This window comes from Dermacentor albipictus, chromosome 3 (genome assembly GCF_038994185.2).
Source record: "Dermacentor albipictus isolate Rhodes 1998 colony chromosome 3, USDA_Dalb.pri_finalv2, whole genome shotgun sequence".
Lineage (NCBI taxonomy): Eukaryota > Metazoa > Arthropoda > Arachnida > Ixodida > Ixodidae > Dermacentor > Dermacentor albipictus.
Genome location: NC_091823.1, coordinates 82373237 through 82388358, shown reverse-complemented (window position 1 = coordinate 82388358; position 15122 = coordinate 82373237). Strand labels below are relative to the sequence as shown.

Here is a 15122-nt window from a genome sequence, read left to right as displayed (position 1 = left end):
GCCTTTCCTTACCTTCTCTCTCTCACTTTCTCAGACATGAAAGAAGCATTACAGATACGCAGTCTCCGAATATCGCAACGAATTCGAAATATCTTTCCGTTCTGGAAAACGGGGACTAAAAACAATTTTAAAAGGGGTAGATATAACGAGAAGACGTGGAAAACGCAGTAGAACAAGCGTTGTTGGGCTAGTAGGTGTTCCACAGCTTCCGAAGTGCGAAACAGCGCAGTGAGACACGGGCAAGTACAGCAAGGAAGGCAACGCAAGTGACGTGTCTCCTTTCTTATTTGTCCAGGCCTTGTTGCGCGCTTTTGCACTTCAGAAAATATGAAAACAAAGAGCGGCGAAAATAAGGATTCCGCAAACTTCAGTGATTCCCTTGGTTGTGTGCATTCAATCTGACAACAGCATTCGCCCACAATTGGAGACCACCACATTACTTTTTTTTTTCTGCTTGGTTGCTCGTTCCTCCAATAATCGCGCTTACCCACAGCGGGGAAATGGCTAAGAAGGTAGGGTTTATAGAGTGGTCATTTAATAGAAGTAGGGAGGGTAGAGGGGGGAAATGGGAGAGGGGGTAGTGTGCGGTCAAAGAAATATGTAATAATTTAAAGTAAGAATTGGAAAACAACGAGGTCTCTGAAATAATGTTGAACTAATGACTATAAATGTGATATAAAAGGAAAGGAAATGCGGCTCATGTAAATAATCTGAGACGTAATCTTTGTGATGTACGCAACTTTCTTTCGGTATGGAATAGTAATGCCCGTTGTGGAACTAAATATACATGCACAGATTTGGCTAATTTCTTATTCCACATAAACAAGTACACCAGTTTTGTGTAGTTTCAATTTTTTAGCTTTACGAAACCTTGTGCACGCGTCTGTTTGGTCGAAGGCTTCCGATAATTTTCTTCGTTCGAGGTTGTCCAGCTTCATTATTTTATAATTGGGTATAGAACAACGTCCAATTCCAACGCATCGGCAGCGTGCCATATGAGATACCATTGCAATACAAAGTTTAGCATACTATTTTTGGAATTCGGTGCTAGTGTAAATATATTGTTTGTATCTTCAGTGAGGAAGCAGTTCTGTTTTGCTGGCGTGTTGCTTTTCAGGCTCGGTGTGTCGTCTTGAAGTTCCTGGTTGGGAATTATCCAACTCAGAGGCCAATACGCTTTCTACCACTGATGCCCTGTTTTTTTTTATTGTACATTTACAGTGTTGGTATATATGGGGCACCTGGCGGCTATGAATCATGTGAGCAACTCTGTAACAAACCCCGTTGTTCACCACCAGCGACGTGACTTTTGGTGCATCTTCCATAGCGGTTGTGTGCCATGCTTGAGGCTGATGTGCGCCTCTTTTGTGCAACCGATGCCGTTTTCACGAGCACGGACACGAAGAATTTCACGTCGACATACCAGCATCTTGTCAAAAACAACTTCTAGGCTGTGCGAAGAAACTCATCTTTGTTGGCTACGGTATTGACTGTTTGTGGTCTCCGAAATACGTGCAATGTCTCGACTGGTCTCAGAATCTGTAAGGAAAGGCCCGGTTCCCCAGCGCAAATTCCTGCGTTGACATGAGTTCGAGTCCCGGTTGCGGAGAAATATCTCTTGTTCTTCGCCCTACGGTGATAGTGAGGTTAAGGATCGAGTTCAGGATTACAAATTGATGTCAGTTTAGACAGCGGCCGTCGTCAGCATAACTGAATATACGTACCGACGCACAAGGCAAACGCCAGTTTAGAGCACTTAACTGCTGTTGTATTAAAATTAATTTGCTTGAATACATGCATGGCCATTTTGTCGGAGTATACGCTAGGCCGAGCAGATAAGTGAATGAGCAAAACGTGAAACTCCTACACTTTTTCTGGATGTCTAATAGACGAACAGTTGCTGGGCCAGTGCTGGTCAATGCTGCCACAATTTTTAAAAGCCTGTAGCTGAAGTAAGACGTAAGATTCTCTAAATTTCCGCTAACTGTTGCTGCAAATTCGCTAAAATTGTCGCTAAAGCTTTTGAGCAAATATTAGGTAACGTAGGTGTTTTGCAACACTGTAATATACGCTAGCATGAAGTAGGTCGCTTGCTGAAACGTCTCACGTTTGTCTATGGTCCGCGTGAGTCAGAAACAAACAGGGAATTTACCAGCAGTGTGTTGACATTTACTTTACTGTTATAGAGAGAGAGAGAGAGAGAGAAAGGCAAAGGAAAGACAGGGAGGTTAACCCGAGATTATCTCCGGTTGGCTACCGTGTACTGGGGGAGAGGCAAGGGGATTGTAATTGCACAACAACGGGCTATTACAGCTGAAATTCGGTGTTTTCCCTCAGATCGCGAAGTTCCAAATGCAGAACGATTAAAAGGAAGACAAGCACGTGCGGAAAAATGTAAGGAGATGTTTTGCGTCTAAGTAACCGAACCGCACGAACGACAGAGCAAGTTTGCGCGCGAAGGACTATTGGCGTTTTAAGCAGTAGTGGTCTATTTAGTTTAGGAGGTCTTCGTATGCACATCAGTTATTCGAGCGCAATAACACATAACGCTAATGTCTGTCTTTCAAGTTCGAGACCGTTGAATACAAATGAACGACCACAAAAATCCATACCTTCCAGATAGAGTAGTGGAGAGGTGAGCTTGGACAGGACATGTAATGCGCAGGACCTATAGGTAGTCGCATATCATAGTAATTAATAAAGCGAAAATGAGACGTCCACCCAGAGTAACATCAGAGTAACAGAATTATAGTGAAAAAAGAATGCAATCAATGGGTACAGAGAACTGATTAGTGACGAGACGACAGAATTAGCGAAGTTCACGGGGTGCACATCACAGGCACAGAACAGGCAAAATGGGAAATCATAAATAGGGAGGCCTGATTCATTCCGTCAGATTATGCAGATTATTGTGGTAATGAATGTGATTATGGTACCTCATGTTAACCGACTACCATTTGATAGTAGCCTGGCGGCATGCAACCTGCTGGAAAGTAAAGATCTGCTAATAGTAAAGCCAGTACAACTAATCACCGTCAATTTCAGGCAGGCGGGTACAGGCACGGGGATCAGCGACATACTAAAGACGCTTACTTTTAACGCCGAAATTTTTATTTTTACGCCTGCCGTACCTAAACCCTATCCAGGTGCGTCACAAAACCACGTGTCGATACACCCTTTAAAACGAAGATACAAAAGAAAGACATTTAGAAAAAACTTGCGCACAACGCAACCAGCCATCCTGCTATACACTGAAGACAGAATTTTCCAATTGTACGTAAGTATTCAAGCTCCTTAACTTACTCAAATACTGATGGCTTGCTGATGCACTCGCCAGCAGAAGTGTAGGTATTGTTCGCCTATGTGATTAGTTTTGTCTTCTTTTAACCTACCACGGACGTTTCTTTGAAACGGAAAAAGCAGTCACATGTGCGGCAGTGTAACGCAACAAACACGTAGCACACTAAGTTGCGTTGTGCGCAAGTTTTTGTAATTTTTCGTTTTGAAAGTATTGCCGCAAATGACTGCATTGACACGCGGCTTTTGTGATGCACTTTGCTAGCATCAAAGCATAGGAGATCCTGCGATATATTTTTGTTGTTTAAGACAAGTGCTTTGAGCCCGTCTGGCCTTACGCTGCACGACCAACAAGCCCGCATTCCCACCCTAATCTACCGGAAGACGGCCGCGACTTGCGAGCTTAACACCGTGTGTGGTCTCCGGTGTATTTTGCTGGTATCCATTCAATAGCTAGTGTTAGAATTATGGGTTGGCTTGGAAAAAGAAAGCTTACGTGACGTACTGTATGTCTTACTTTCTTCTTTGAAATAAACTGCGATAACAGAGATACAAAATAAAAATGATAGCTTTTGGCACATCAAATTTCCCGGACGATGCAAAATTTTGCATCGTCCGGGTGTTCACTAAGGTGTCCACTGTTGCTCAGTGGACACCTTAGTCACCGTCTGCTGAATTATATAACTCCTCGATACACGGCAGTCACATCATTTTTCATTCCGGTGATATAACAGCAAGAAATAAACTTTTCGGTAGCTGTGAGGTGGCTTTTATGTCCGTAAGCAAATTTATATTTTTTCGTGTAAGTTAAATGGAGTGGCTGGAGGCTTACTGCTTGCAACATCTCCAGTTGGGCGCCATTTCATCCTTTCTACCTTGAGTGACTGAACGAGTTACTCGGAGAAAATGCCCAGTTTCACGACAGTCCGTCTAAGAGATAAAAGCGATTGAGCAGTTATGGTATTATTTAATAACTTTCTGCAGCAATAATACCGCCACTTAGGGAACCCAAACCGCCACTTTGAGTCTAAATGTAGTTACAGTTTACCCAAGCATTGGCACTCTTTACGCCATGTACAGAGGCATGCTTAAAAACACAATAAATAATCACCTTCAGTGATGAAGTTGGGAGTCAATGGAGCACCACGTATAAGCGTTATCCAAGTGAGTGAGTGAGTGAGTGAGTGAGTGAAACAACTTTATTTGAGCCACTTTAGACGTAAGCAAACTCAACGTCGCCTGGCTAGGCCCACTCGGGGACCATCAGGTGAAACCTGACGGCCCTCTCGCGAGCCCTCTGGACTGCCAGGATTTAAGAGGTCTGATCCTGGGCCCTAATTAGCCTTATCAAGTAAAATATTTTTGCTTTGAGCTTTTTTTGGGCGTTGTTCAAGCTAAAGCAAAGCTCCGCTATTTGTGCGGCGTAGTTTTGATAAGATGTTTCTCCTGGCCCCGGCGCAGTTTTATCAGCAACGCCCTCACATCATCATAGTGTTATTGCAGTTAGATGTTACATTTGGTCCCCATCCCTAATTACCCAGCAAGAATTTAGCCTAATGTGGCTAATGCCCTAGCTGGCGCATACATAAAACAACAGAAAAGAGGTTCCTTTTCTCCCACAGTGAAAAATTAATTACTAAGTATATATTAGTATTAGTAGTGGTAGTAGAATTATTTACGTTGACGACGATGACGACGATAATGATGATGAAGTGGCTATTCAAATATCAGCCTAGACGTGCTTTCTGCTGACAGCGTTACAACTGAGAGGAAAAGGAAGAAAAAACTCACTTTTGATTCTTCGCCGATTTGAACTAAATCCAGATCGCGTCACCCCTTTTCCCGTATTCTCTCCCAAAGCTTGCTGTCACAGCGCGCGATTATAACTACACCGATCCTAGTCGATTCTAGCCGTAAGACAAGCTGAACGCGCGACTTAGTCACGCCTCATTTTTCACACCGACTGCCGTCTTCTCGACTGTTCCGTCCGTCATCCCAACAGCACTCGGCGGTCAATTAGTGGAAAGAAGGAAAAAGCAGATTTAACTTTTACACCCTCGGGCGCACGAACGTATTGATTTACACTCCAACGCCGACGCGGGTCCCGGGTGAGCCAAAGGAGAACAAAACAGAAGCGAAAGGAACAGAGAGAGCGCGATAGATAAAGAAAGGAGCTGCAAGACACGCTCGCGCCCTACATGTTGGTGTGTGTATCCCCAGCGCATCATTGATCGAAGCCGTGACGTTGTCGAGCCCCTCCCCCGCGTCCTCGTCGGCGGGCGCATGCGCGGTCCCGGCCTCCGGAAGAGGACCGTGGCGGATCTCAGGTTCTCCGTTTGTTGTGGCCCGCCGTAGCCGCTGCGCTCCGCGTGACGACGTCGCCTGCCTCCACACAAACTGCTGGCCCGCACGGGACGCCCTGCGGCATCGAAAGTCCATGTGGTGCGCGGTGTGGGCACGACGCGGAGCTTTCCTGCAAGACGGTGCAACGGGTGCAGAAGAGGCGACGAAAGGAAAGCGAAGGACAAGGATCATTGTCTCATTCCGGCGCTAATGATCGCGCGTGAAGCGGCGGCAGCGTCCCCACTACCGCCACCAGCAGCAGCAGCAGAAGCACGGTCCCCGCACGCGGAGCGCACTGCACTACGCGGTCGGCCGAAGCGACACGCGAGCGAGGATTTTCGCCGCCGCGGAGGCGATGCTCGGCTTCGCCGTCCTAGAGCCCACTAAGCCTAGGAGTCGCGGTGGAAACTTCGCTGCAGCAGGGTACGTGTGCGCGCTGTCGTCGCCGTTAAGCCTAATGTGAGTTCGAGTTTAAGGCGCACGCTTGTTTATTATCTGCTCTCCACTTTGTTGCTTGCGCCACTACGCTTGCGTCAAGAGCTGGGCCTGTCCCGTCTGGGGAAGAGGCAAGAAAGTAAAGGAAAGAGCTCACGATGGACAACCCGAACGCAAACTTCGACGATGATAGCCTGTCTGAGGAAGAGGCTGGCGAGACGATCAGGCTGCGACCCTTTCTCGACTGGAGGGTAAGACAGCAATTTTTTTTTTTTTCATTTCCCTCTTATAATGCAATGGCGTGTTGAATGGGCATTAAGTTACTGCGAAAGATATCCAACGTGGCTCAGGAACATTACGAATAATCTTGCTTCTGCGGTGCCGTACGCTTCTGTCGGTGAGACAGCTTGGAGCGGTGCATCATTCAACGGTATTACAGGAGTATATCTGTAATATAACCGAGTGACACGCCTGGATGGTACTCGACGAAATAGTTCAACAGAACTATTCGGCATTAAGCACGATCTGTGCTAACATGCGTAGTTGTCTGTACTTGCACGAAGGTTCGACTAACGTGACAGTTCGAATGCAGCACATATTTTTGATTCCCCACGTGATCGTCACATGGCGTTGGCCTAAGCAAATAGTGACGTCCTTGTGGGAGGTGCCAATGAAGTTCGGGTCATTTCTCGTCTCACCGCTCTTCTTTTTTTCTTTCTTTTTCTTTCCTGTTGCGTGTCATCAGGCGTGTTCGACCTTCTGGCCGTTGAAGCGCGAAACAGCGAATAGGCCTTGGCGAACGAAAACTCAGCCCTGATTTTACGTGTGCTGCGGTGCTGCATTGTTTTAAAAGCGGTTCTTGCAAATCAGGCACATTTTGCATCTTTTTATAGAAATTAGATGTCATTTTGTAAGTTTCCCATGAGTTGTTTTTTCGACAAAGCTCTCTGCTGTGATTTCCAAATTGAACTGCTGTTTGGCCACTTGATTGAAACGAAGATATTGGCGAGGAACAGCTCGTTAGAAGCATTTTCTGTCTTGGTATGCATTTGTACAAAGCCGCCCTACACAGAGGGCACGTTCGCGTACGAAAGCATCACTGGCGATCAAGTCGTGACTATAAACTGTGGCGTGATAATCGAGTTTCCGGAAACCCTTCACGTAAACAGCATGCCTCCCAGCGTGCCATAACTACAGGAAAATATTGTAATTAAGCGGGAGGTTGCAAACCGGGAATGTATTCTTCCACGGCACAATCACTGTTCAGTTCGCTAGCACTATCCTTCGCCCATGTGAAGGCAGTGAATATAAACCTAGAATTTATGTCACGTGCACTAGCAACACGCAACGCCCGTGATTATTAACAGCTGCCTCAGTTATCACCTTTGTCGTTGTATTCTTATGTATGGTGTTCAAAAGCAGCTGTCCTTGATCAAAATCCAGGACGAGCTATGCATATGTTCTATCCTGGTTTATATTTTCTTGTTCTCTGCTTTCCTTTGTCAAAATGTGAGTGTTTGAGTCAAAATGATTGCATAAGCGAGTAATCTTTAGGTATCGTCGCCATTGCTTACCGACCCTGCTCCTGCAGTCACTGTCGTACCATTGTTGCCTGAATTGATAAGAAAAAGATTACAGTTTGTGTCTAACCGAAGTGCTAAGCCCTGAGAGCAACAATTAGCACAATATGACTCGCAGTAAAAAAGAAGGTTGGCCTAGTTTTATTAGGAGGAAAAATATTTACTCCTTGCTCGCAAATAATCTGTCGAAAACTTTATCTGACATTGAATATTGGGTGTAGTTTTCCTGCTGAATAAGGCGAATCGTGTTGTGAGCCATCGAAATCTTAAGTACAGTGGTGGCCATCGCCCGGACGGAGTACTTCCGGTCAGCTTCATACAGTGCAGAGGGCGTAGAATGCAGAGAAATCTAAACAAAGAAAAAAAAACGGTCAGGAACTGGTTCGTATATTGATTACGAGCTGTAAGCCTGCTTTAAGCAGTGATTCTCCCAGTTTCTGCGCCGTTGTTCCCGGTTTTGATGAGCCGTGCACATTCGTATGGATGTGGAAATGTGACAATACGAAAAATACTCGTGAAAGCAAGGACATATAGATGGTCTGCATTTACGCCGTCGTGGCCGTGGCCGCTGGCTGTGGTGTTAGGCTGCTGAGCACGAGGTCGCGGGATCGAATCCCGGCCACGACGGCCGCATTTCGATGGCGGCGAGAACACCCGTGTACTTAGATTTAGGTGCACGTTAAAGAACCCCAGGTGGCCAAAATTTCCGGAGTCCTCCACTACGGCGTGCCTCATAATCAGAAAGTGGTTTTGGCACGTAAAACCCCATAATTTTTTTTTTTTTGCCGTGGCCGCCATCTTATAGGGCCCTAGCGTGTCGAGCAGCTGCAGAAACACGAAACATGATGGCACAGCCGACGTGTTTTGCGCCGAGCGACAAATCGATAGCAGGGACCATCCGGCGAAAAACGGTCACCGTCATCAAGTGAAACAATGTACGCGGGATAATATGGTACGCTGATGTCACTATGGCGGCCATGTTTGGGTACTAGCAGGGTGAGAAGCTCTATCCGCGACGTCACGTGAAAACTATGTATATATCAAATTGCCAGCTCTGCAATGCAACGATTCGACGCGTGGTGGACGTGTCTAGCTGCAGAGTAGTACGGCAGGTCAAGGGATCGAATCCAACTGCCGGAACGAATCCGCTTTCTTCTTCGATAGCCGGCAAACGGGCGCTGTAAATTTTCCATGAACACGTAAAACCGAGATAAGCTCGTTGACTGCTATCGCATATAAAGCTCGCGACAAGCGAATGTATTAACATACTCCAGACTTTACGAGAGCTTATAAGAGAGCTTAATTCGTTTATAATAAGCCGAAGTGGTCCTCTATCCACAGCCACAAAGGCAAAGTATATGCACGTTGCTCAATACATTAGTAAAAACGCAGGCGCGCTTTGATAATTCTGCTTTTTGTTCGGATACTACAATAACCATGCGGGTTGTTTGCATTCGAAAAAACAGAGCAATCGCCGAATGAGCTGTGTTAAGTTCAAGCGTTGCGTTTCTCTTCTTAGGAGATAAGCTCTCCGTTCGCCACATACACGTTGCTTCGCTGCGCAGTGAAGCACTTCTCTCCTACATTGTGTCCGGACGTCAAACTGCATCAATCAATAAGCCCTCGCTTGTTTTCAGTTTGCGTATACCAACCTATCAGCATTCCTTCCCCGTTTTCAAAGTGAAGATTACGTGAGGCGTTTATAACAGAAATTCACGTTCGTATTATCGAGAATATGGCAGACCAGCGAGAGCCCATGAGATCGGGGATGAACGTTTATTCGTGCTGTTATAAGCATCCAGCTAATACACTACAATCAATCCGAGCGCTCGCTTGTACCAAGCTTCAAAACGCTTGCGCCGTGACAGGGAGGACGTAAAGACAAGGCTGCGGGAAAGAAGCGCCCCCTTGTTTATAGGCCGACCCGCTGTGGCGAGCAGCCAGGCGGAGTGAAGTGTGGCAGATGAATCTGTTTTTAAAAATAGAAAATATGCGTGGGACAGGTACTGCACGCAACTACTGATGGAGACCGGGTGGCCTTCAACTTTAACCTCATCGCTAACAGCTTGCTTCGCCGTCCGTTATGTAAATACGGGAAATGGGTCGACTTCTCGGCTATTAATGGCAGTCGCTTTACCGTTAAAATGCCGTGGAAAGTGGAAGGGGGGGGAGGGGGGGATCTTGTGCAACTATTTGGCTTCTGTGCGTTATTTAAAAGTGATTATAAAAAACGAATATGAGAGAAATAAACATGTATTATGAAAGTAAACGAAACGTAACCTCCGTGGTGCTTCCGGCGAAAACGAAATGCATTAATTATCTGCCGCAAATTCAGCCAGATGTCGTAGCTGCTCAATTAGACTTTACACTACGCCTGTATGTGCAAATTGCCACAACTGCCCCCATTGCCTTAGAACAAGCAGAAACTTGATTTTATTTATTTATTTATTTATTTATTTATTTATTTATTTATTTATTTATTTATTTATTTATTCATTTATTACACTACCCTCAGGGCCAACAGCGGCGTTACAGAAGGGGTGGGTGGAAAAAAGGAATACAGCACAAAGCAAGAATCATAATGCAGATGCCTGTTCAATGATATGCCTGGTGATGGCTGTCTTGAAGGATGGCGTGTCTTCAATGCAGCCAATAAGAGGCGGAAGGTAGTTCCACTCTGCGCTAGTCGTAGGTAAGAAATAATTAAAAGAGCACATTTGTCTTGTAGCTAGGGATGGCAGCCTTATGCAAATGATCAACACGTGATGATATATCTGATGGGATTGAAGAAATTCCCGCTTTAGTGACTGGTTATGAAAGAAAATGTAATTACATATTAGTTGATTTATTTTCACGTGCCGCTACGAGCTGAGAATCCATCGCGAAGACGACATGGACGTAAAAAACAAGACGGAAAAACAGGAGCAGCTTTTACGTAAGGCCCAGCTCTTATTTAGCCGAAAAGACGCTTATATAGGCGCATGAAGCTAACCGTGCCTGACGTAACGAAATCACGAGTTACAAAAAAGACGACCAGGAATTCGTCTTCTTGTTTCGACAATGCATTGAACTGTTGCCACACACCAGTGTCCTCGCTGTATTCATTGGGAGTAAGCTTTCGAGAGGCAATAACATGCGTTATAGTTGGAGCAGTCGAGATTTATGTGACGTCGGGTCTGCAACACTTTCGAAATCGATCATCAACTTGTATTTAATGTCAGTTGTTGCTTGTTAAAGGTTGAAGGCACATTTATCTTCGTTCTCCTTATTGTTTTCTAAAACTCGTTGACATAAGATGACGCCGTCAGAAAAATCATGACCCGGAGCCGGTATCCTCAGACATTTTTCTTTTACGTAAGTGCTTCCTACGATCTTCTATGATTGCAGTGTTCTGCTTTTTGTTACTCTAATCGCTATCGTGACTGGCGGGCACCGGAATTCCATCTAATAAGGAACTGCTCTTACATAAGCGAAGTTTTACAATTAAGGGCCGAGCTCATTACTATGTTTTTCCGGTCAGATTACCTGATTACTTGTTAGGTACTACCACCCTGCAGCTTACTTCTTAACTTATCAAAAACGGTTTCTGTCAAATAACATGTATGTAACCATCCATTGAATTTTGTTATCCAAATGGTCTCAGCGAGTAAAGAAGGATGAGAACGAAATCAAAACTGATAAAAAGAAAAGTAAGCGTTGGAAACCAACAAAACATAGCCATAACCTAAGTGTTTTTTTCTTTTCTTTTCTTTTTTTTTTGCTCAGCAGGATAGAAAATTTATGGTATGATAATGCACCCACAAATTCAAAGGAATACAAAATGTATGGGCTTTCACGTGCGAAAACCACGATCTGATTGAGGCACGCCGTAGTGGAGGATTCCGGAATAATTTGGACCACCTAGGGTTCTTTAACGTGCACCTATATCAAAGTACATTTCGCATTTCGCCACCGTCTGAAATTCACAGGAATCACTTTTATCTCTTACTATCATTGTCCTTATGCTGTGTTCATAAGCTGAGCTGTCCGAAATAAAGATCACGGCTTATCTACTCTCTCCGGATTATAAGACATTATAAACGTTATCCCTATAACCATGTTATCACGTTATCCCGAATCCATAAGGTGGCAAAACGAAGTTACACTGTATGCTAACCGTGCTGCGTCCATCGTCGAAGCCATGCAACTGATCGTTCCGCAACACAAGAACTGGCCAGTATTTATTGAACCGAAATACGTGACACGTTTTGCAACACATTTCCTCGGTGCACAACCATCATAAAAAGGCGACAGGAACATGATTGCCAGACATGGCCGTAAGGGCACGTTCACTAGGTTGGCGAAGCAGCCGTATGCAAAGAGTCTGAGAGGTGCTTCCTGTCGCAACGCCGAACGGCGATATTTCTTTCATGCATTCACTCTCGGTGAAGCGCGCAACGTTTTTCTTCCTGACAAATCAGTTCACTGGAAGCCCGCAAGATGAAGGGAGGTTCGTGAAAGGAAAAATTGTATTTTTCTTCCTGCTCAAACAAGTGCCCTTCGGTTTCAGCACGCCTCCGTTGTAAACCTTTCAGAATGGTTCCTTCGCTTTGAACTTCCTTGTGGCGTTGCAAATGCCGCGAAGTCCTACACGTAATCAAACGTCACTTACTTCATGTAGAGGTCTTGATCTTCAAAGCATCGCTTTTCTTTTTCCTAATGGGGTTTTCGCTTATGAAAAAAACATCTTAGAACGTAGCGAGAGAACTAGGAAGCCAAGTAGCGGATTGTTCCCGGTGTCACGTTCGCACAAATTCGCTTGTTAGTTTATTAAGCAAGAAATAATTCTCTAAGTAAAATCTGTTCATTTTGACACTTTAGGCTCGGCAGGTAATACCCACGCAGAATATTATTGTAAGTCCGAAGATGATTAGGCTAATCTTGAATGAATAACTTACGCCGCATAGTAAGTAAATATTTGACAACCAAGAATCGGTCATTCGCAAGCGCCGCGAAATAAGTAACGAATATATTGGACACAAACATCCGACATGCATAATCAATATTGAAGTTTCTGCAGGTCTAAAGGGCGATATCGCTACGTATATGTTTGGAAACGGCTGTCAGTGTCCAGTCTCGCACTCTTAAAAAACGTTTGCCCCCCTTGGTGCATATCTTGTCCCCGAACAATAACCGTCATCTGCCTTGCACTGTATGGGGACAAGATATGCCCCAAAGGGTGAATTTTTTAATTGCGATAACAATTATATGGACACTCCAGGCGGATTTTGGCCGTCGGCGTCGCCGTCACCGTGACGTTTCATAACAAGTCCAAGGGCGATAACACCGTTGCCCCTGTATGTGCGAGTGAGAGCTTGCAATGGGAGCCGACGATCGCCGTTCAACCTCGCGCGCGCAAGTGAGGAAATCGGGAAGGAAGCGCGCTGTCTTCCGTCGCGCGCTCGGCTCCGGGGACAGAGGAGCGCGGGGCGGCGACGTAGTACTGCGTATTACGAGGCCGCGCGCGACCTATCTTTAGTTCGATCTGCGTTGAGGTTAAGAGTCGAGGCGCTTCTACGGCTCATACCTTTGTGTGTGATGCGTTCTCGCCGCTCTGTTTACGTTGAAGCGATAGACAACACAAAGGTCACTTCGCTCACTACTGCCCCGCAGAGTCTAGGTGCGCCAACGACTCATACCTCTGTGTGTTCTGGCCGCTCAATTTGCGTTGAAGCGATAGACAGCACGAAGTTCACTTCTCTCGCTGCTACTGCCGTGCTTCCTCATGCCAGCGTTTTGACAGTGAGTATCGGCGCTCATTGAGTGCGATGTGCTTATGTGTGTCTGTGCGCGCTGATATCACGCTTGTTAATTTAGTTAGTAGACGAATGTTCGCAAGTTTATACGACCGACAAAAGTACTATCCTTACTCTGCACAGCTGTCTATTACTTTCCTATCGCAATCGCTGCTTCACCTTTCGGGCAAAACTGCGACTTCTTTTGTAACCTAACCAAAAGACACCGACAAAAATCTCGAACGCGTTCCATAACAGCTTCGCCGCAATACGTTTTTACGTTCGCTGAATAGTGATAGCTTCATCTTCATTCCTAATTTCAGATAAGCGAATGCAACTCAATGTTCCACTACATAATTTGTCCCGTTACTTGATTTTTTTTTAAAAAGCACGGGCCTGGACTGTAGACTTTAAGTTGAGCTTGCTATGTGCTTTACATCTTTCCTCATCATCGTCACCCATGATGCGCTTCTTTCTTCCCTCTTTCTTTCCCTCTTCCCCTTCCCCAGAGCAGAGTAGCAGAGTAGCTGGCTAAAGGAATGTACCTCAGGCCGACCTCTCTGCATTTCGTATCATCAAACCTTTCTCTCTCTCTCTCTCTCTACACACAAAATTCAAACGCATCAGCTTTTGCGTTTTTTTTATTTTATATATTTTAAAAAGATGTCCCTGTTTCAAGAGCATGCAAGCTATGATGTACTTGATAGCCCGAAAGCGGCGTTGTATAATATAAGCATACTCATTCTAGTGTACCATTATTGCTGCTAGAAAACTCATGCGCCGATCACATTATACACCGAATGGGCAAAGTTTTGCTTACTATTCATTACCGCTCGTCAAAAGGAAAAAAGAATGTTAAGGAAAAACTGCATACAATTTCACTGCCAGGCTTGCACGCATGTCGTCGTGGAATATAAAGAAGAAAGGAGGCTGACACGTGTGCTTATAAAGCAGTGATTTTTTTCTCTGTCATAAATCCGAAGACCATTACGTAAATACATGAACTTCCCACCGAGCCAGAGCTGCAATAGCACTAAACAAATAAAAAAAAGAAGCCGAGTTGTCGCAACGCGCGTGCCCACTTTCTATCTCATTAAATCCGTGCAGCCTTGCATGAGATTAGATGTGAATGCTTCTGCGCATCATGATCAAGAAGGAGAGACAAAGGAACATGATGTGCACTTCGTGTTGTAACCTTCTTTTTCTTGCGTCTATGTCTCGCTACGTCTTTCGCGTACCTACATATGCATGAACTGTGTAGACAGCGCGCATCACTGAATTTCTTTTTCATTTATTCATCCGCCCCAAAGCCAATGATAACGCTCCTGACACAACGCATCTAAGATTCAGTTCTTATTGCGAACTGGTCTCTTACGAACCTGAACTACTACTACTTTGATCACATGGCATCGACACATGCTCTCGGCCGAGAAGCGCGACGAAGTCTCCGTCACACCATACATACACTGCGTGTCCCATAGTCTTAATAAAAAAGGACAACGCTTGGACGTTAAGGTTCTTTTCAGCGCTCCTAACAAGCTGTCTGAGTTGACAAGAAGGACCTGTTAGGAAACGCAGGAGTGAACGTTCCGTTAGGCGAAGAACACAGTTCGTGGACTGCGATCGCAACGTGGTTTACAGAATCCCCGTGCCCTGTGAAGCATTTTACTTGGGCCAGACGGGTGGATGCCTC

At 45.3% G+C, this 15122-nt stretch overlaps 1 protein-coding gene across 3 annotated transcripts in view; it reads left to right on the top strand.

The window, feature by feature from the left end:
- Positions 1 to 15122, top strand: part of LOC139046655 (sodium- and chloride-dependent glycine transporter 1-like) — a 183315-nt gene that overhangs the window by 104421 nt on the left and 63772 nt on the right. Inside the window, exon 1 of one of the 3 annotated variants that reach the window (XM_070535696.1) lies at positions 5390 to 6326. The exons of the other annotated variants lie outside the window; for them this stretch is intronic. Coding sequence (XP_070391797.1) covers positions 6234 to 6326 — 93 coding nt within the window. The 5' untranslated portion in view covers positions 5390 to 6233. Of the gene's footprint in view, positions 1 to 5389; positions 6327 to 15122 lie in introns of those variants that run through there. 3 annotated transcript variants of the gene reach the window in all.